Here is a 22828-nt window from a genome sequence, read left to right as displayed (position 1 = left end):
ATCCTCAATTTTCTTTTGAGTTTCCATACTTAACTGATTCGTGGTTTAACTGGACAACATAGAGACCACAGCTATAGCTGCTTCCCTACAAGGTATAGATATTCGCAACCTCATGAGCCTTTTGGCTTGCTGACATGATCTCTGACTGACCCTGCACACTGATATATGTCAGTTTACTGTGAGATCACTACTGTGTAGTGATTATAGAGCACCATATTAATCTCTCTGATGTTAGAATGCTTGGAGAAGCTTATTCATGACAAATCATGTGCCTTAATTGTAGCCAAACATTATGTTTTAAAGGTTGTGTGGAAAGTGATTAGTGTTCAAAAACAGTGCAACATTCAGTGTACTTACGTTGGCCAATGTGTTTGTGAAATGTGCTCTCTGGAATGGCCCAGGCATCTCTTACTTCAGTCAAACATGGAATCAAGTTTGAAATGAGAAGATTTTAAGCAAGAGTTTTCCTGGAAATGTTGATGGGTGAAGACTGACAGAAGAGGAGACATTAATGTTTTTGTTATTTGATAAAATTGTAGCAGTTCCTAGATTTAGAGATCTCTGAGGTTCTCATTAAGTGCCATTTACTATGACTGTGCTGCCATCACATTTACCACTCAAAACTCAGCTTGGTATAGATGTAAACTTTCTATTGTGGTTCAGTATGAATTAATGAATGATTATGCCACTGCCTAGTACTGGCTATTTGAGATATAATTCAGTGCCATTCTGTTTCTTGAAGACCAGTTTCTAGTACTTAATGGATGTGAATATCTTTCATGGCCAAACTTATGTTTCCTTTAGTGGGAATCTTGATTGCTTTCCTTACCTGCATGGTCAAAAGACCATTTGGGGAAAAAACAAGGAATTTTCTTTGTTTCTTTTTTTTTTTGGAGGGGGGAGGGTAGGGCAATTGGGGTTAAGTGACTTGCCCAAGGTCACATGGCTAGCTTTTTTGTGTGTATCAAGTGTCTGAGGTGGGATCTGAACCTAGGTCCTCCTGACTCCAGGACTGGTGCTCTACTCACTTCACCACCTAGATGCCCCTAACAAGGAATTTTCTTAAAGATGCTGGCTGGTGCAGACCTTTCTGTAGTTAAAGATAACAGTTAAAGATAGCTGAGGCAGCTAGCTATATGGTCTAGTGGATAGAGTAGAGAACATGGTACCTGGAGCCAGGAAGACCTGATTTCTAATACAGCTTTAGATACTTAGTAGCTATGTGAACTTGGGAAAATTTTTTAACCTCTTTGCTTCTGTTTCTTCAACTGTAAAATGAGACTGAATAATAGCACCCACCTCTCAGGGTTGTTGTGAGAATTAAATGTAATATTTGTAAAACACTTAGCACAGTGCTTGGCACATAGTAGGTGCTATATAAATATTATTTGGCTATTATTGGCTGTGGTTCATTGGTTCAACTTAGGCAGGTATGGAGCTCTTAGGAATTGTCATTTTCACCTTAAAAAACAGAACAAATTTTACAAAACCTATGCTTAGTATGTGTGATGTAATCTTCCTTTTGGTAACAATTGAGGTCCTGGTGCTTAGGGGTGCTTCAGATAGACTAAAGTTTTTGCTTTTCAACCAGGAAATCTACTAACAGATGTCATAGAAATAATGGTAGAGTTTAAATGTTTAGGGTTCATCAATTCTAACCTCTATCTCAGGTCCCCAAACTTATTTGGCCTACTGCCCCCTTAAAAAAAATTACTCAGCATCTCCCTAGAAATCTTTCTTCAATTCTTTAACAGTTTTTTTTAAGATTAGCATCATTTCCAAAAATATATTTTTTAAAAAGACATCTTAAATATAATTTATTGCAAATTTGTGGGTTTTTTGATGACGCAATATTGTGTAATGTAACCAGTATAGTATTGAATTATAAACAAGTCATTATGCACATATTCCTGCCGATGCATGCTGGACTTCCCCACTGTTCTCTACATGCTTGCCTGCCAACACTTGCTTATTAAGACCTGTCAGTGAACTTGACCACTGATCAGTTATAACTTGCTTTTTTATGTTTATTTGGAAAACAGTGTAATCATTATGACTTTAACTCTGTTACACAACAGATTAAACATGTACAGATGGTTAAGATCTTATCTTCTCTTGTTTCTGAATGCTTTTACCACCCCCTTCTTTTTATTCGGTGCCCCCCCCATTGCACCTGAGGCTAAAACCCCCCCCCCCCAGCTCCAGCACCCTCCCACTTTGGGAACCTCTGCTTCTATCTTAATCATGAATCCCTTCTGTCTGTCATTTAGCCCATATTTGAAAACCTCCAGTGAGGGGCAATTAATATTTTTTATATACTAAACAGAAATCTGGCTCCATGTAACTTGTATCCATTGGTCCTAGTTCTGCCTTCTCTAGCCAAATAGAATTTTATCCTTCTTAACAACCCTTAGATATTTTGAAGATAATCAAATTTCTAATTCCAGAGACTTTTCTTCAGACTAAACTTCCTTTGTTCCTTCCATAGATCTTCATATGAATGATAGAATTTTAAGTCCCATTACCAGCATTCTTAGGTATCCTGCTGGACTCACACTAACTCATCAATCATCCTACTAATATGTGGTACCTAGAACTTAATATGATTATGTATATAACCCAATGTTATAGATATTGTCTAACAGGAACACAGTTCTGTAGTTTTTTTGTTTTTTGCTTTTTGGAGGGGGGATGGTAGGGCAATTGGGGTTAAGTGAATTGTCCACAGTCACATAGTCACATGGCTAGTTTTTGTGTTAAGTGTATGAGGCTGGATTTGAATTCAGGTCCTCTTGACTCTAGGGCAGGTGCTCTATTCACTGTACTATCTAGCTGCTTCAGGAACAGAGTTTGATGGGAATGTAACCTCTCTTATTCTTTAGACTGTACTTTTATTAATGCAGTCCAAGATCACACTGGCTTTTCTATCTGCCATATCATATTAGTGTTGACCTCTATTACAGAAACTGCCAAATATTTTTTATGTGTCAGTCTAGTCATGCTTGCCATTGGTACAAATTTTTTTTTCACCTGGAGAATTACATTTATCCCCCACTAAATGTCATCAAAGCTTTAACTGGTTGATTTCCAAATCAGTTTTTGCTGCCATATAAACACTTTCCACCACATCGTCTTTTCTGTGGTTTGCCAGACAGATTTCCTAGCTCAGAGGGGAACATCGCTAGAATTATCATTCATACCACTGAATTTGCAGTAGAGACTATATCCCCACCCACCTACTTTTTGTAAGTTACAGATTTCAGGGAGGTGAAAAGTATTATTTCCTTTTCACCAGAAGGTTTGGAACTTATGTCCTAGAGTATAAATATGGTAAAAAAAAAAATTAGGCTGAAAAATAATTTCAGGACTAAATCCCTCCAGAGCTCTGGCCCTACTTCTAATAGCTGAGTCCACTTGGGATCTGCATGTCTAGTGAGAAGCATTCTCCTTGCCAGTTTGCAAAAAGATGATAGAAGGTGTGAGCTCTGGGAATGGTTCAGGAAGATGAGACTGAGTTGAGCTTTTTGCAGGGGGAAAAGGATCTATTGTGATCCCATTGCTGAGAAAAAAATACTGATATAAAGTGACAAGCCATCAGTACATTTATACAAGGTTGGGGTATAGCCACCCAGTGTAGCATTGAGGGACAGGAAACAGGCAGGTGCCCAGTAGGGCTTAGTGTCTATAGGGAATTCACCTTCTGAACATCATTTATCCTAGTTAGCAATAACCTTTCTCCCCAGTTCTTGGCAGTCAGGAATAAAGGGGGAAGCTAACTGGTAAGGACTTCATCAGTCTCATGCTTTTGGCGTCATTGGTATTGCTGTACCTCTTGACCTTTGGCTGTGGGAACTAAACAGTTAAAACATCATCATTAGAAGGAAACTACTGCTCATGAATGGAGGCAAAGTTTGGCAAGATGCCAAAATAGGCTGAGAGGGGGGGGGGTGGCTAACTGACTTTTTATACCACAAACGACTTTAAAAATTAAGAGATAATTCCTTGTCCTGAGGTTATAAACCGGCTGCAACTGGTTTTTCCCTCCTCCCCCCCTTGCCCCTGCTAGGCATCATGGGTAAAAGTAAGCATCCCCTGTTCCTTTTGTTTAATATAACAGTACGGCATGTGATTGGCAGGGCAGTGCCCGCTTGGAGACCGGGTTTGTTCAGGTCTCTCAAGGGGGCTGGCACGCATGGGGCCACCCCAGTGCTACAGAGAAGGTTCCTCGTACAAAAGAAAAGAGGGGAAAAAAGGAACTCCCCCCCCTAATAAACCAAACTCATCTCTTTCCTCTCCCCACTCTTTTTTTTTTGTTGGTATTCCCCTTCCTTGTTTCTCAATTTTTCTGACAACTAGAGGAGGCGGCAGGAAAATGTGTACCTGTAAGTACTTTCAACTGTCCATTTTTTTTTCTTTTCTTTTTTAAATAAAAAGGAGAAAATGAAGTCTAGTTATCCACAGCCCTTTTCTTGCCATTAGGAGAGAATGATATGTTGGGGTCTCTGAATGGGGTTCAGGGAATTAACACTATTGCTTTTGAAAATTTTCTGGCGGACTGATTTGTTTCCTCTACAAAGCTCTTCTCTTTGGTTCAGCTCCTCGCCCCTCCCAGCCTCCCCATTCAGTCAGTGTTCTGGTGGGGGTCCCTGGCTCCCAGTTTTCCTTAAGCTGAAGCTTCAAGAGAAGGCTGATACTGAGGGTTTTTTTTTTTAATATATTTCTTTTGTCTGTAGCAGTGATGGGTTTTAGCTCCCCCTCATCCTCCCTCTCCCCCCTTCTTTCTATGTCAGCTCCAACCCCTCTCTGTGAATGGAGTCAACCAGCTGACGAGGGTGAGTGCTGGCATCATGCCAGGGTCTGCAAAACGATGTGTATGCGCGTGTGTAAGTGTATACAGAGCACAAAGGGAAAGGCCTGCAGTCTAGGAAATCACGGGCTATTATATAAGGAAGCCTGCGTCATCTCTGCTTGCTTGGGCTGATAGTCGAGGGGGGAGGGAGGAGGCTTGGAGCAAGAAAAACACTTTTTGCACTCCTCCTTTCCATCCTTTCTTTAAAAAAAAATGTTCAATTGCAAGTAGTGTTGAAGATGGTTTCTCTGACTGGGTGGTAGTGGTCATGTTCCCACTGGAAGTTATCCTTGGGGGTAGAGAGGGGATGGGGGCTAGGAGGTATAAGCAGCATGGCTTGTGAATCTTTTCTTGTTGTGTTTAGAGGTATATGTGCTCTGAAAAGAAGGCAGTGCCCTAAGGAGAATGCCTTCTGGATTTAACAGCTGTAATTCATTAAGTAGGCTTTTTATTATTTTAATAGCAAACTGTTTCTAATAATCAGCATTGTCAAGGCAGGAAGAAAAAAAGTCTTAAGGAGAAGCAAAATACCAGATAATAGAGCAAATAGTATCTATAGTTGTTTCTTCCTAATTCCCTCCCCTCCCTTTTTTTTGTTCTGTCGGGTATGGATATATAGAATTGCATTTTTTCTCTATGCCATCTGTTCTACAGAGTTAGATTTGTACAAAAGGAAACTCAAATAACACATGGCAGAAAAGAAATTCAGAGGTTGTTCTGAGCTTCCAGGCATTAGATCTGCTATATTTTGGGATTCTTGTTGGGCTGGTCATGCATGTCCTTAAAGCACTGAAAGCATCTTTTCTACCATGGTTAAGAGTTGTTTTGCACCAGCTTTCTATCACATCATTTGGAAGTTATAATTCTACCCAATTTACCATGATGCCTTTTTTCTTCACTTCTCTTTATTTCCTAGATGGATATATGTGGAGTTTGTCGGGTGGAAATGAGAATTAAAGCGTGTTAATGAATAGAGGGGTCGTAACTTTACAGTTGGCTTTATGTGAGTACTCATTTTTATTTGGATCTGATCATTCAGAACCATAGCACTAATTTGTAAGGGACCGGGAGTGGGGAAATAACCATCAATGGAAGCATTCTAAAATTATTTGAATTTATATTGGGCTTCAGTGTAGAGGGAACTCCCTGTGTCTATAGGGGAACTTGGTTGTTTTGGTTTGGTTTTTTGGAGATGAAACTTGTGATTTGTAAGTCTTCTTTCTTCACTAGAAGAGTAGCCTTGGTTTAAACAACCTTTTATAAATGTATCCGATTTTTACTTCCTTCTGTGTTGAAGGGGAAGTTGTTCCCAAATGTCTCTACTTGTTTCCTTTTGTTGAAGAATGCATTTGGGGTTACACTTTCTTTAAGAATTGTAGGATTAGATCTGCCAGAACTGCAGGCCTATTCTTCACAAGCTGCCTGAACTTGTTTCCCATTCCTGTGCAGCAAAAACCCACTCTTCTAAGTTACCTTTACAAATGAATTAAGTTGTTTTCCAGTCACTTGATTTCCATACCTTAGTCTAGGAGGAAATCACCAAGCAGAAGAAAAATCTCTGCCAGAGTTGGGTAGCTGAGGTTAGATAGCTTAGTATTCGCATAGAGCTGCAGTGGTACTCCCTCACTGTTAGAAGCCATAATTACCTTTTTGGGTTGATATTATCCTTTTATAGTATTGCATGGGAATGCTCTCAGTGGGAGCCAGCCATTTTGTATGTGCTGTGTTGAATCAAATTTTACTATTTATGTTGGTGTGTTTTCAATGTAAATGGAACAGAAGAGATGCTTATTTCATCCTTTCCAGTTTTTTTAGTTTAACATTCTTCCCCCATGCTGATTTTGTTGTAGACTAGTGGGTTCAGAGGAACAAGTTCACTTAAAAACTTGATTTTGATTTTTGTCCTATTCCTACTTTTAATCAGGAAGAGAGTTTTAGATAGTAGGTTCTATTCAGAGAATATGACTAAAGACAACTTTCTTTTAGTGGACAGATTTTTTTTTTAAACTTATTCTTTATAAAGTGTAGTTGAAATTTACTGATAATTAAGAAATTTAAGAATTGGAAGAGACCCTTGGAGGTCATCTACTACACAAAGGAAATCCCCACTATAATACACCAAACGAAGTGGTCATCCAGCCTTCCTCTTCTTGAAGACCTCCAAGGAGCAGAATTCACCTCTTCTGGAGGCAAACCATTCCATTTTTGGACTACTTTAATTGTCAGGAAGTTATCCCCAACATTGGCCTATTTGCAGACTTTTATATTTACCCATAATGAATGTCATCTTAATAGAATCAGTCCAGTACTCTAGACGAGGGTTCATAATATTAGGGTAGCTAGATGGCACAGTGGATCGAGCACCAGCCCTGGAGTCATGAGGACCTAAGTTCAAATGTAGCCTCAGACACTTAACTAGCTTTGTGAGCAAGTCACTCAACCCCAACAAAAACTTTTTTTTTAAACTATTTCAACATAATTTCCTTTGTAAATCACGTGTTTGATGCATTAAAAAACATTATTCTGAGCCTGGGTACATAGGTTTACTGGACTCCCAAAGGTATTCATGACACAAAAAATGTTAAAAACCTTGCCTTGTCAAGATCATCAGATTTTTTTGTTATGCATTAGAGACATAGAAGGGGCCATCATTTCTGTCATTCATAGAACTATGTAATCTCAAAATTAGAAAGGAATCCAAGAAGTCATCTAGTCCAACCATGATTGATGCATCCTTTTATCAGGATACCTTGATAATGATCACAAGGAGAGGAATTTGAACTTTGGAAAGTGCTTCTATTCTCTCTCTCATTTTCTCTCAAGGTTCCCTCCAGCTCTTAAGTCTGTGATATTATAGTCTATGATTTGTAATAGTGGGTGGCTTAGGGCAAGACCTGCTCTTCCTGGGATTTTCCCTTTTATTAACTGTATGGGGAATATGGCCAAAGGATTTGTTGTATTGGGTGAACTCTAAAGGCAAAGAGGAAGAGCTACTAGAGGGCAAATACAGAGCAGTAGACCTTGTACTCATTCATTTTTGTTTAGAACTACTGTTTTGATAGTCTTGGTGTGAGAAAACACAAGTCAGAAGCTTTCAGATATCATTTTACACATGTAGAAACTGGGACCAGTAGAGATTAAGTGACTTGCCCAGGGGTCTCACAGATAATAAATAGCAGAGATGGGATTTAAATCCAGTTTCTTTGATTCCAAATCCAGCACCCTTTCCACTCTACCACACTGTCTTTAATGAAAATACAAAAACAAATGGACCTGTCTGGAGCTCATTTTGCTTTTTCAGTGTTTTCCTTATAACTTCCTTGAGCTAATGTCAGTATATGCTGGCTACTGGTTTTGACTTTTGAATTTTCTACTTCCAGGGTAGATTGTTCTGTTAGAGAATTCAAAATTAAGTTTGTAAACCTTAAAATGTTGTATAAATGTAAGTGGTTATTATTGGGAAAACCCTGGAGGAGATAGACTGTTGAAACCTACAGGTAGTCAGGGTTTGTTTTTTTTTTCTAAACCAAACATTTTATTGATGTCTTTTGTCTTTCCGTTACTGTCATTCTCGTGGGGAGGGGGGGGGTGGGGGGAGGAACAACCCCTTAACCTCTATGGAACTTTGTTGTGATAAAGGAAAACAAGCTAAACATCTGATGCAGTGACATGTCAAAGTATGTATATAAAGCATTCTAGTAGACCTCTCTCTCTCTCTCTCTCTCTCTCTCTCTCTCTCTCTCTCTCTCTCCCTCTCTCCCTTCCTTGCTCCCTCCCTCCCTTCCTCCCTCCCTCCCCCTGATGAGGGAACTGTTTCATTTTCTGAGCCCTCATTGGTTTTCTGGTTATTCATAGTTTAATTGGCTCCAAGTAATTATTACATTGTAGAAAATGCATATTGTGCTTTTGTTTATTTCACAGTATCATTTCATATGTCTTTCCTCATTTTTTTGTAATTCTCATATTCCTCATTTCTTACTATTTAGTTACATTCTATTCCATTACATATACTGTTGTTTTTTCAGCCATTCATCAATCACTGCGCACCTGCTTTGTTTCCAGATCATTGCTGCCACAAAAAGTGTTGCTGTGAAAGTTTTGGTGTATGTCAGTTCTTTGTTACTGTCTTTATCTAACTTAGGAATATGTGTTAATAATAGGATCAGTGGGACAATGTTTCTGGTTATTAGTCACTTTTCTTTGATATTTACAAAATGTAGCAATATTCTTGTGTTCCCTCAGCCCCTTCATCAAGTCTTGCGTTTTTTGTTTTCTCTGCCATTATATACAATGTGAGGTGAAAGGTAGGTTTTTTTTGAGTTTTGTTTATTTTTAGTTTTCAACATTCATTTCCTCAAGATTTTGAGTTCCAAATTTTCTCCCCATCTATCCCCTACCTCCCACCCCAAGATGGCATACATACTATAATTACCCTTTCCCCCAGTCTGCCCTCTCTTCCATTTCTCCCATCCCCACCCCCACCTCCTTCTTCCTTATTTTCTTATACGGCAGAATAGATTTCTGTACCCCATTGCTTGTATAACTTAACTTCCTGATTGTATGTAGAAACAATTTTTAACATTTGTTTTTAAAACTTTGAGTTCTAGATTTTCTCCCTTCTTCCCTCCTCACCCACCCCCATTGAGAAGACAAACAATTCAATATAGGTTATACATGTATAGCTTATTCAAAACATTTCCATAGTAGTCATATTGTGAAAGACTAACTATATTTCCCTCCATCCTATACCGCTTCCTCACCCCATTTATTCTATTTTCTCCTTTGAGAAAAGAGACAGGGGTTCCTTTTCAAAAGTGTTTGCCTCTATCCCTTCCCCCTTCTCCCCTCCCTTCCATCATTCCCCCCTCCCCCATCCCCTTTCTGCTTACTTTTCCTGTAGGGTAAGATACCCAATTGACTGTGTATCTTCATATGTTATTCCCTTCTTAAGCCACCTCCCTGTTCTTTCCCTCAGTTTTCTCTTGCCTTTTTTATGTAAGATTTACCCTATTCTTTTTCTCCTTTTCTCCTCTCAATATAGTCATCTCTCATCCCTTAATTTTATTATTTATGTATGATGCCTTCATATTCAGCTCACCCTGTGCCCTCTTACATACACGTGTGTGTATTTCCTTCAACTATCCTAATACTGAGAAAAATTTCATGAGTTACAAATATTATCTTTCCATGTAGGAATGTAAACAGTTCAACTTTAATCAATCCCTTATGATTTCTCTTTCCTGTTTACCTTTTCATGCTTCTCTTGATTCTTGTATTGGAATTTTCTGTTCAGCTCTGGTCTTTTCATCAAGAATGCTTGAAAGTTGTCTATTTCATTGAATGTCCATTTTTTCCCTGAAGTACTATACTCAGTTTTGCTGGGTAGGTGATTCTTGGTTTTAATCCTAGTTCCTTTGAATATCATATTCCAAGTCCTTTAATCCCTTAATGTAGAAGCTACTAGATCTTGTGTTGTTCTGGTTGTTTCCACAAAACTTGAATTGTTTCTTTCTGATTGCTTGTAATGTTTTCTCCTTGACCTGGGAGCTCTGGGATTTGGCTACAATATTCCTAGGAGTTTTCTTTTTGGGATCTTTTTGAAGAGCCAATGGGTGGATTCTTTCAATTTCAATTTTACCCTCTGGTTCTAGAATATCAGGGTAGTTTTCTTTGATAATTTCTTGAAAGATGATGTTTAGGCTCTTTTTCTCATCATGGATTTCAGGTAGTCCAATCATTTTTAAATTATCTCTCCTGGATCTGTTTTCCAGGCCAATGGTTTTTCCAGTTTTTCACATTGCCTTCTATTTTTTAATTCTTTTGGATCTGTTTTATAATATCTTGATTTCTCATAGTCATTAGCTTCTGTTTGCTCCATTTTAATTTTGAAGAAATTATTTTTTTCAGTGAGCTTTTAAGCCTCCTTTTCCATTTGGTCAATTCCTTTTAAGGCATTCTTCTCATTGGCTTTTTGGGCCTCTTTTGCCGTTTGGGTTAGTCTATTTTTTAAGGTGTTATTTTCTTCAGTATTTTTTTGAGGGAGTCTCCTTTAGCAAGCTGTCGATTTGTTTTACATAATTTTCTTGCATCACTCTCATTTTTCTTCCTAATTTTTCCTCTACTTCTTTTACTTGATTTTCAAAATCCTTTTTATCTCCTCCATGTCCTGCAACCAGTTCATATTTTTCTTGGATGCTTTTGATGCAGGAGTTTTAACTATGTTGTCCTCTTCTGGTTGCATGTTTTGTTGTTCTTTGTCACCAAAGTAAGATTCTGTTGTCAGATTTTTTTTCCTGCTGTTTGCTCATTTTCCCAGCCAATTAGTTGACTTTTGAGCTCTTTGCCAAAATGGGCCTCCGCTTCCAGAGTGGAGAATGCTCTGTCCCAAGTTTCTGGGGTTTTGCACAGCTGTTGTCAGAGCTACTTCTGGGGAACCTGTAAATTTTCAGTTTTTCCAAGGTGATATGATCAAAGGAGATGTGTTTACTTTTCTCCTGGCCTGTGGTCTGGTCTGTGAGTGACCATAAGCACTCTTTTTTGCCTTGGAATTGTGAGGAGGACTCCCTTTCCACAGCCACCACATGCTCTGCCTCACCAGCACTCCTCCTCACTCCAGGACTGCCATCCAAGACTGCAACCCAGATCCAAGCAGGGCAAAGCAAGAGAATCCTGCCTCAGTGTCAGCAAAGAGATCCCTGCAATTCTCTCTGATCAGCCACTTGATTCCCCCACCATCTGTGGGCCTGGAGCTCTGGAAGCAGCTGCTGCCACTGCACAGCACCTCCAGTACCCTGGGGCTGGGACCTGACTATGCTTTTCTCTCACCCAGGTCTAATAGAGTTTCTCCACTGACCTTCTATTTTGTCTTTGGCATTTGTGGGTTGAGAAGTCTTTAAACCACCACAGCTGCCAGTGATTTAGTCCCCTGAGGCCTGCTCTGGCCCAGTCTTTGCTGGCGTGGCCCATGCAGGACTGCACTCCACTCCCACTCTGGTACAATAGACCTTTCCTGTCAGCCTGCCAGGCTGTCTTCAGCTGGAGATGTGTTTCACTCTGTCATTTTGTGGGTTCTGTAGCTCTAAAATTTGTTTAGAGCTCAAGAAAGTTCCTGCTTTTATTCTGCCATCCTGGCTTCGCTAGGATTTTTTAAAATGCATTTTTCTTAGTGATTTTGGAGCAATGTTATATGGTCATTTGTAATTTGCCGTTCTTTTGAAAACTGTTCATATCATTTGACCACTTATCTCTTGTGGTCTTTTCACTATACTCTAGCAGCCTCATAAATTGCACTGGGTTAAAATGAATCAGAGGAATTTGATCTGCCTGGTATGTGGACTTCTTGGGAATAAGACTGTTGAACCTGGAGAATGAGAATACAGTTTTTGGTATGTTATCTGACAATTCCCATAGGTTGTGAAGTTTGGTCTGTCAGTAATATTTGGATACCTTTTTTTTTTTTTTTTTTTGGTACAGATTTCTATATGAGAACTATTGTTATGGTTCAGTTGTTCAGTCATGTCCAACTATTCATGACCCCATGGACCATACTATCCATGGTATGGTCTTGGTAGATTATGGAGAAGTTTGTCATTTCTTCAGTGGATTAAGGCAAACAAAGGTTAAGTGACTTGTCTAGGGTCACTGAGCTAATCGATGTCTCGGGTTGGGTTTGAACTTAGATTTTACTGACTCCAGGCCCAATGCTTTATCCACTAAGCTGTCATCTTGCCTTTTTTTGTACCTACCCATATTCATTTTGTGCCTGTCCAAAAAGAATAAGTACATCAAGGGTCGGCTAAAGTGGCACAGTGAATAGAGCACCAGCTCTGGAGTCAGGAGGACCTGAGTTCAAATTTGACCTTAGACACTTAACACAACTACTAGCCATGTGACCTTGGGCAAGTCACTTAACCCCAGTTACCCTCCAAAAAGCAAAAAAAATCAAATACATCAATGTTGTTAAATAACTTACAGTCTTTGTAGAAAGAAAAAAACATAGAATAACAGCATAGGGAGGCCCTAAAGAAGAAAATTAACACTTAGGTGGGATTAGAGCTAGATTTTCCAATTACATGTAAAAGATAGTTTTCCTTCTTTTTTTTTGCCTTTTTTTTTGGAGAGCAATTGGGGTTAAGTGTCTGAGGCCGAATTTGAATTCAGGGCCTCCTGACTCCAGGCTTGGTGCTCTATTCACTGTGCCACCTAGCCACCCCTAAAAGATAGTTTTCAGTGTTCATTTAAAATATATATATATATATTTTAAAATTAATTAATTTTTAGTTTTCAACATTCAGTTCCACAAGCTTTTGAATTTTAAGTTTTCTTTCTTTCCCTCCCTCCTTTTTCCTCTCCCAAGATGGTATGCAATCTGATATACGTTATACATACACATTCATAGTAAAAATATTTTCAAATTAGTTATGTTGTAGAGAATAATAACCAATGGAATGAACCATGAGAAAGAAGAAATAAAACAAAAAAGAGAGCAAATAGTATGCTTCAATCTGCATTCAGACTCTGTAATTCTTTCTTTAGATGTGGATACCTTTTTCCATCATGAGCCTTTTAGAGTTGTCTTAGAACCTTGCATTGCTGAGAAGAACTAAATCTGTCAAAGTTAGTCATCGCACAGTGTGGCTGTAACTGTGTGCAATGTTCTCCTGGTTCTGCTCCCCTCACTCAGCATCAGTTCATATAAGTCTTTCCAGGTTTTTCTGAAGTCTGTCTGCTCATCATTTCTTATAGCACAATAGTATTCCATTACATTCATATACCACAACTTGTTTAGCCATTCCCCAGTTGATAGGCATCCCCTCAATTTCCAGTTCTTTGCCACCACAAAAAGAGCTACTATAAATATTTTTATATATGTGGGTTCTTTTCCCTTTTTTATGATATCTTTGGAATACAGCCCTAGAAGTGGTATTGCTGGGTCAAAAGGTATGTACATTTTTATAACCCTTTGGGCGTAGTTCCAAATTGTTCTCCAAAATGGTTGGATCATCAGCATTCATTTTTGTAAGATTTTGAGTTCCAAATTTTTCTCCTTCCTTCCTCCCTCCTCTTTTCCCAAGAAACAATCTGATATAGGTTATACATGTACAATCATGTTAAACATATTTCCACATTAATGAGTGTTGTGAAAGAACACGCAGGACAAAAAGGGAAAACCACAAGAAAGAAAAATGTTAAAAGTGAAAATAGTGTGCTTCAATCTGCATTCAGATTCCATAGTTCTTTGTCTTCATGGGGATAGCATTTTCCATCATTAGTCTTTTGGAATTGTTAGTGCTAGATTTTTAGAAGCAAGGGACATGAACTGGTAGAAAAGTGTAGGGATTTAGAGGATGGGATGCTGGATAGTGAGAAGATGGTGACATGTATAAAGAAGGATGAGAGAATAGGAAAATTGTGTGTAGAAAATAGTGAACAGATTTGGTTGCCTAGAACAGAGGAGCCCTGTAGAAGATTGACAAATGAGGTTCTAGAGATGGAAGAATTTTGAAGGCCAGATTGAGTTTATGTTTGATTCCAACAGGTGCTAGTGATCCACTGTAGAAACTTAAAATTTTAGCAGCTGTGTGTAGGACAGCAGATGGGGACCAACCAAAAGGCTGTTCTTTTTCCTGCTAGGAGAGTTCTTTTCTAGAGCTACATCTTCAGCACCTATTTAATGGGCCTTGTGGATACCAAGATTCCTTTTTGATGTTATTTTGCTGCCTCCTTATATTCCCACCATTTTAAATCAGTTACATACACCATTCTATGCTGGGTGGTAGACTGATGTTAATTGCCTAAGTATGTGTGTCTGATGGCTTTCCCCATTGGGGTAGCTGAGGCATGTATAGTCCCACAAACCCAAATGAGAAACAGGAGACCAGACTTCAGGGAGCTGACCACCCTGAGAGTGGTGGGGGTGATGGGCTGAATTGAGGACATCTTGCCTCAGGAATAGGGAGGAGACAGCAATACACAAAAGAACCACCATACAAAAAAAAAAGGCTGGGTGGACCCTAGAGGCAACAGAAATGAATAAAATTATGGGTCACTTCTACTCTAGAAGATGGGGTGTTTTGTTTAGCATCTTGGGTCCCCAACAGTAATGTCCCTGAACAGTGCCCACTGTATAGTCTCATCAGTTCTTAGTTTTTCATTTGGACAGGAAAAATCCTGATTGAATGAGAAGTAGATCCCAGTAAATTTGTACCCAACCCAAACCCTACCTCATTTCTCTCGCAGTGTTGGAAGCCTTGGGCAGCTTTGCAGATAGAGGTAGTGACCTGTCAATGTCTCCAGTAGGGGTTTTGTATGTTTGTTTTGGCCGGAGTGGAGGTGTTGGTTGGTTGTTTTTAAACTTTGACCTGCTTATTTTCTTCTTTCTTTCTGGCTAATGGATCTGGCCATTTTTATCAGGACATGAACACCCTCTTGACTGCCTGTAGTGAAGGACAAAGTGGTTTCTTTTCTTTGATGCCATATGCATTTTTCCCTTGTGGACAAGTCATTAATCTGGTATGGAACCAATTTGTTTGCTATAGCCCTACCTTTTAAAGTTCTCTTTTCCCATTCTGCAAATCACAAACCCATCTCTGGATTCCAAACATTGCTACTTCTAGAACTCTATGGAAGCAGCCTCTGAAACCTGATTCCCCCAGAAAGGTACAGTTAGAGATGATTTAACTCTGTGTAGTATGAAATGAAACCTGTTTTATAGCTATTTGTGTTCCCCTAGGTGACTTCTACCATGGGAGGATTTTATTTCTCCATTTGGTGTGCTTCTGTCTGTCTGTCTGTCTTAAGTTCCTTTCCTGTAGGGGAGTGAAATTGAGAGGTTACTTCCTTGGGAAGTACAAAGTTGGTTCTGGGAGTAATGATGGGGTAGAGGAGGAAATACAGCATTAGGTAGCAGGAAAGGAGACTGAATCATCTGGTTTGGATTAGAGTAAGATGGAGATATGCTATATGAGGCCATCGTATTTTGATCTATGCCTAAGAGCTTACATTGTCAGCCATTTTAGGGTGCCCTCTTTTTTGTAAGGGGTTAAGGAGGGTGGGGATAGGGGTGAGGTACAAGAACAGTTTCCATGCCATGGTGAGCAAGCTCTCACAATCAGCAATCCTTCTACAAGCTTCTGCATTCTGCAGTGCTTCTGGTTCTCTTCCCCCTCACCTCTACCCCAGTTCTCTCTCTGAGAGGGAGTGAGGAGAAACAGCAAAGTAGATAGAGCTTTGGACCTGGAGTCAGGAGGCTCTGACTCTGTCTTGAGAAACTTACTAAGCTGTGTGATCTAGGCACACAGATCTGTGGCTGCCTTAGTTCCTCATCTGTAAAACAAGGATAATAGCATCTACCTGGCAAGGTTGTTTTTGGATCAGATGGTATATTTGTAAAGCACTTTTTGCAAACCATAACGTACTATTAAATGATAGCTGTTATTATTTATTAGATAATATGACTGAGATGGGGTAATATTTGGATAGGGGTGTTTGCAGCATTAGAATATATATTGTTTTTTGTTTGGGTTTTTTTTTTTAACTTCATTAGACTGTCTGTGTGGACTCCCACTGAATTGGCTACTCCGATAGCAGTCTCTCTTCTGTAACATGGCTTCATTCAGTTCTGTGGCCTAAGGTATGTGTATTCTTTCTGGCAGAGTTCCATCATACAGTGTTGAAGAAATTTTCTTATGCCAGACAGCTAGGCTTTTTCAGTGGTACTCTACCTTCCTCCCCTCCAAAAGCCACATCTAGCCTCTGCTTTCTTAAAATCACTTGTTACCTCTACCAGAATACTTTGAGGTAGTTTGCTTCCATTTCCTGGTCTTTCAGGGCAGCATTCTGTCTTCTAGTTGTTCCTAGACTCCATATAGTCTAGTAAATATATCCATTGGTAGAGGTTTTTATCTTAGAAGTAGGGTTATAACAGGTGTCCGAGATCCCTGAGTATGTATTCATGAAATACATATGGGGGTATTGGGGCAGTACTGTGCTTTTAAACGGAGGACTGCTCTTATCTTCCAAAGCTTTGTTGCTGCTAATGTTCTGAAATAGAGGACTTTGAGAAGCATGTAGTAAACCCCTCCCAGCCTGTGGCTTGCTCTCTGTTGACAAGATCTAAAAGAAGATTAATTTGTCATTTCCCTCTCTTAAAAGTTGTAGATGAATCTGTCCCTTAAGGGAGTCTTAAGTTCCTCCCACTTTTCTAAGGAAATAGCTAAGTCTTTTGGGGGCAAATGTGGATTATACAAAAATGTAGCTAACCTCAATATATACTTGCTTAACACATAGACTTCTTATTTGCCTTAATGCTTGAGTTATCCCAGAGCTGTTTTAAGGTAAATGGAAGCTCAAATCATTCTTATCATTTACCTATATAGGTAAAAAAAAAAATCAGCCTATATTTCCTTAGTAGAAAATTTAAATGATGTAATGGTTTGAATTTTTTTAACCAAGGAAAGGTTTTTGGCAAGTTGGAAATCCAGTTTCTGGTCCAGGCAACATGTTAGAACTAAAAGTTTTTGTATATGTGTGTCTCCAGTCTGACAGAGGCCAGTTTGGAGGATAGTATTCAAATAAAGGGCTGTTTGGTAATCGGAGTGGAGGTATAGATTTTCAGTGCCCTCATGAAATATTTTGTATTATTATGTGTCTCTACCAGTGAAAAAGTGTACATGACTTGATGAGACAAAGTATATCACCAGGTCCTCCTATTTCCGTGGGTCCATCTTGGGTATGGATTTCTGATCTTGGTTCTATATACGAGTTTACCTGGAGCTGACCACCAAAATTTTTTAGCCCGGATTCAAGTTCTTCTACAAATTTGTACCTCCCTGTTATCCCTATCTTTATCTGTTAATATTCTTTTTCATATATGCATTGTGGCTCTAGCCAGACCCTGCATATTGAGTACATTCATCCCTCTGTGCCTTTTGTTCACTCTGTTCCCAGTGCCTGGAGTATTGTTTCCTTACTATCTCCTCCCCCATCCCACCCCACCATTGAAATCCTGCTTATCATTTAAGGTCAAGTTGAAAAATGAAACTTTTTTTTTCTTTGGTTGGAAATGATTTTTTTCTTCCTCAAACTTCACTTAGCACTTTACCTCTCATGTTATACTTTTATCGTGTTTTATTCTGCATTATAGTTATTTTATAATATAATTATTACATATTTGTTGTATCTTCTAAGATTGTAAGCTCTATGAGGTACTTTCTTATTTATCTTTGTATTTCCTTCAGCAACTGGAATATTGCTTTGTACCTAATAAATGGTTGTCAGATGTTCTTCCCACAAATATCACAGCTTATTTTCGATCTCCCCTATTGTTTGCTTAGAATAGAAGGGACTATATATTGTAATATATATTGTACTGTATGTAATATACAGGAACTATGTATGATTAGCAATTAGCAATACAACAGTCACTTTGTATAAATCTCTTCTTTCTTGGCAGTTCTGGAACAGCTATCACGTAGTACTTCTGCAGATATTTCTAGAATCAGCTTCCTAAAGTTGGAAATGAAGACAAGTGTTTTATCTCTATACTCTCACCTTAGATAATTGTTTTTGAAGGAAGCCCTATGTAGCTCCATTTGCATAGACAACTGTATCACCTTGTTCCCACCTCCATCCTGCCATCCAACCTTACCCAGATAAGAGAAGATAAATCAAGTAAATTGAATCAGTGTTGGGATTTATTGTAGATTCTCTCTCTGAGTCTTAGAGTCCTCCCTTAACATCTGAGGTACTATCATCATTTTGCTTGAGGGTAAGCTCAGTATTTACTGATTTTCCTATTCTTCTAAATCTGGGGTTCTTAACCTTTAGCTTGTGAATAGATTTCAGTAAGGCAGTGAACTTAGATGGGAAAAAATTTATATCTTTATTTTCACCTCCAATTGAAGTTTAGCATTTCTTTCAGTTTTGAATGTTAGCAACAAATGATTGTAGTCATTTAGCAGTACCTATTCTGACAATTATATTTCAATATAATTGGTTTCCTTTTTAATCCATGTATTTTATTTTATATACTTAAAAACATTATTCTTTGGATGGGTCCATAGACTTTATGGGAATGCCAAAAGGAGTCCATGACACATAAAAAGTTGAATCCTGATTGATATATATATGTATATATATATATATGTATACGTATATATGTGTATCTATATCTATATATAACTATTCTTCCCTGAAGTCCTATTCCAATTATGCCAATATAAAAGTGAATGCTGGATTCTTACAATATAAGCTCTAGTAGATTTTTTGAATAGTTTTTATTGATTTTTAAAAATTATATCACTGTAGTTTTTCCCAGTATCCCTCTTCCTTTCCCTTCCACCTCCCAGAGAACCATTTAATATGACAAATACCATTTTAAAATACAAAAATATAAATAAAAAGAAGAGAAAAAATTAGTACAGCTTCTAAATGCATTGAAAAAAGTCCAAAAATATGTGTAATATGCAGCAATACCTCTGCAAAGGGATGAATTGGGAACATCTTTTTATATATCTTTCAAGACATTTCAAGCTTGTTTTTTTTATAATTTTGCAACATTCACTTTTGATTTTCACATGGTGTGGTTATTTCCATTTGCATTGTTGTAGTTATTATTTTATTTTCTTGGGTTTGTGTACTTCATTCTGGATCAGTTCATGTAGACTTTTTCCACTGTTAACAGCACAGTAATATTCCATTATATATGTGTACCATACTTGGCTTTGCCCTTTCCTAGTCGATGGGAATCTACTTTGTTTCCACTTCTTTGCTATGATGATGAATTTTTCATGAATAGTAATTCTTTGTAATACTTAGTATTCTTTGTCACTTACAGATATGCTCAAATCTCCCCAGTCTCTAAAAAAAAAAAAAAAAAACCTTTACTTCATCTACTGTCCTTTCAAGCTGATTTACTTATGATCTAACAATACTTCCTTAAATTTATATACTACAGTTCACTTAGGTACTTCTCAGTTTATGGGAGTATAACTTTGTTTCCAGTTTTTTACAATCACAGATAATTATGCTATGAATATTTAGGTTTATTTGAGAGTTTTCCTTTTTTTTTTTTTTTTTGTTTGTTTTGTGTTTGGCTGTTAGTGGTAAAGAATATTGAGTAATATTATACACAACTATTTTGTGTGTGTGTGTGTGTGTGTGTGTGTGTGTGTGTGTGTGTGTTGTGTCTGAGGCTGGAACCGAACTCTGGTCCTTCCAACTCTGGCTGTCATTCTACTCACTTCACCACCTAGCCTATTTGAGAGTTTTCTTGCTTTTATCTCCTTGGAATTTCTGTCTAACAGTGAGATCTCTAAGTTTATTTTCCATGTCTTAATGCTATTTATTTTTTTTTAATGATGTAGTGTATTTTAATTTTGTTAAACATTTCCCAATTACATTTTAATCTGATTTAGAGTTTTGGAGTTTTGCCAAGAGGGCAAAGAGGTAGGGCCTAATAAGTTTGATAGCTCTGTAGTAGATATAGAATGTTGGACCTTATAGGCATTGTATAGCTGATTCAATGCAGCCTCTGCACTTTACTTAGGAGGAAACCGAGGCCTAGAGAGATGATATCCCTTTCTCAGATGTGTGAAAGCCAGTCAGTGGCCGAACTGTGCTCGATACCCAAAAATTTCACATTTCTTCCAGGCTCTAGAGTGAGAGGATCTAGGTGCAAATGTGACCTCCAACACTTAATTGAGTTATCTTGGGCAACTGATTTTATTCCCCTGGACCTCAGCTTAACACTAAATTTTCTCAAATAATTCCAAATTTATTTCCACAATGCTTAAACCCTCTTATCTTTTTTATCTATATTCAGTCCCAACATGATCTAATAAGCTCCCATGGGTTCACTTATTATCTCTGTGCAATAGAAACATCTCTGTTTCTGTTAAGGTCACCATCATCATTTTAGTCACTTAGAATCACACCAAGGATGCTGGAGTTATCATTAACCCTTCCCTCTCCATCAACCACCATATCCAATCTGTTACCATATCTTATTGATTCTGCCTCCACAAAATCTTTTTAATCCATACACTTCTTTCCTCTCAGATAGTCATGACTTTACTTTAGTTCAAGGCTTCATCATCTTTTACCTGGATTTTTTTTTTACATCATTGAGCATTTGCCTTTACTTCCTCCTACTCCCATGTTCCTCCAAAGAGAAAGCAAAACACAAAAACTAAAACCCTGTTAGCTGAGCAAAACAAATTCCCACATTGGCTATATCCAAAAACACATGTCTCAATCTGGTCTCTGCATTACCTCTCTTTCTGGAGGGTATTTAGGGTCATCATGAGTCTTCTGAAATAATGGTTGGATATTTCATTGATTAGAGTTCCTAAGTCTTTCTGTCACATTCATACCATAGTTTGTTCAGCTATTTCCCATTGATGGACACGGTTTCCAAATCTTTGCCACCACAAAAAGATTTTGCTATAAATATTTTTGTACGTGAGTTCTTTTCCTCTTTCTTTGATCTTTTTGAGGTATAACTCTAGTATATATTCCTGAGTCAGAGGATATGCACAGTTTAATAGCTTTTTAGACATAGTTCCAAATTGCTCACCAGAGTAGTTGAACCAGTTCACAGCTCCAACAGTACATTAATATAACTTTTCCCACAACCCCTTGAATATTTGTCATTTTCTGTTTTTTTTTTTAATCATTTTTGTTAATCTGGTAGCTGTGAGATAGAACCTCAAGAATTTTAATTTGTAGTTGTATATTAAGATTTAGAGCATTTTTTTTTTAAGCAATCGGGGTTAAGTAACTTGCTCAAGGTTACACGGCCAGTTATTTCTGGGTGTGGTGCTAATAAGTATCTGAGCCCAGATTCGATTAGAGCATTCTTTAAAAATATGGCTACTGATACCTTGGATTTCTTCCTCAGAAAATTGCCTGTTCATGGCTTCTGACTATTTTTCAATTGGGGAATGGCTCTTATTCTTGTGAATTTGAATGAGTTCCATATATATCTTTTAAAAAAAAAAAGAAACTTTAACAGAGAAGCATAATACAAAGATTTCCCCTCTGCTTGTCTTCTAATTCTAACTGAATTAATTTTGTTTGTTCTGTAACTTTTTAATCTTATGCAATCAAAATTATCCATTTTATCTCCTCTGATTCTTTCTAGCTCTTATTTTGGTTATGAACTCCTTTCCCTGTCTATTGATGTGACAGGTAATTTCTTCCTTTCTTCTCTAATTTGTTCATGATGTTATTCTTCAGAATTGTTTAAGCTGTGTACCCATTTGGAGCTTATTTTGATATATGAGATATTTATTCATATCTATTGTCTGTCAGACTGCTTTCCAGTTTTTCTAGCAATTTTTGTTGAAATATGAGTTCTTAACACAGTAGCTGGGATCTTTGGGTTTATCAAACATTGTGAGCTACTCTTGCTTATATATATTGTGTATGTAATTTTGTTCCATTGATAAAACTCTCTAATTTTTTTTTACTAGTACCAAATTGGTATTTTTAAAATTTTATTTTATTCTATTTTCAGATTCAAATTCTCTCTTTCCTACTTACCCTCTGCTCCAATGGGGGAAAAACTATCTAAGACAAACTCACATAGTTGAACAAAACAAAATCCCACTTTGGTCATGTCAAAATGAAAACAAACCAAGAAAAAAAAACCCTACAAGTCTCTACTTTCTTGAGTCCATCACCTTTCTATCTGGAGTTCAGTGTAGCATATTTCATTGTGAGTCTTCTAGAATTGTGATTGGTCATTGTGTTAATCAGAGTTCCCAAGACTTTCAGAGTTGTTTGTTTTTACAGTATTGTTGTTACTTATATAAGAGATCTGGAGCAACTAGGTAGTGTAGTGAATAGAGCACCAGCCCTGGGGTCAGGAGGACCAGAGTTCAAATCCAGCTTCAGGCACTTTACCCTTGGGCAAGTCACTTAACCCCTTGCCTTGCTTTCCCCCTCCAAAAAAAAATTAGATTGTTCTCCTGGTTC

The 22828-nt window shown here is 37.9% G+C and overlaps 1 protein-coding gene across 2 annotated transcripts in view; it reads left to right on the top strand.

The window, feature by feature from the left end:
- Positions 1-22828, top strand: part of GATAD2B (GATA zinc finger domain containing 2B) — a 111268-nt gene that overhangs the window by 23873 nt on the left and 64567 nt on the right. The window contains exon 2 of one of the 2 annotated variants that reach the window (XM_069077959.1): positions 5766-5852. The exons of the other annotated variant lie outside the window; for it this stretch is intronic. Within the exon in view, the coding sequence (XP_068934060.1) occupies positions 5851-5852 (2 nt within the window). The 5' untranslated portion in view covers positions 5766-5850. The remainder of the gene's footprint in view (positions 1-5765; positions 5853-22828) is intronic. 2 annotated transcript variants of the gene reach the window in all.

This window comes from Petaurus breviceps, unplaced genomic scaffold, assembly GCF_028583685.1.
Source record: "Petaurus breviceps papuanus isolate PSGF00001 unplaced genomic scaffold, PetGlider_PUasm1.0 91023, whole genome shotgun sequence".
Taxonomy (NCBI): domain Eukaryota; kingdom Metazoa; phylum Chordata; class Mammalia; order Diprotodontia; family Petauridae; genus Petaurus; species Petaurus breviceps.
This window is presented reverse-complemented; position numbering and strand designations above follow the sequence as displayed.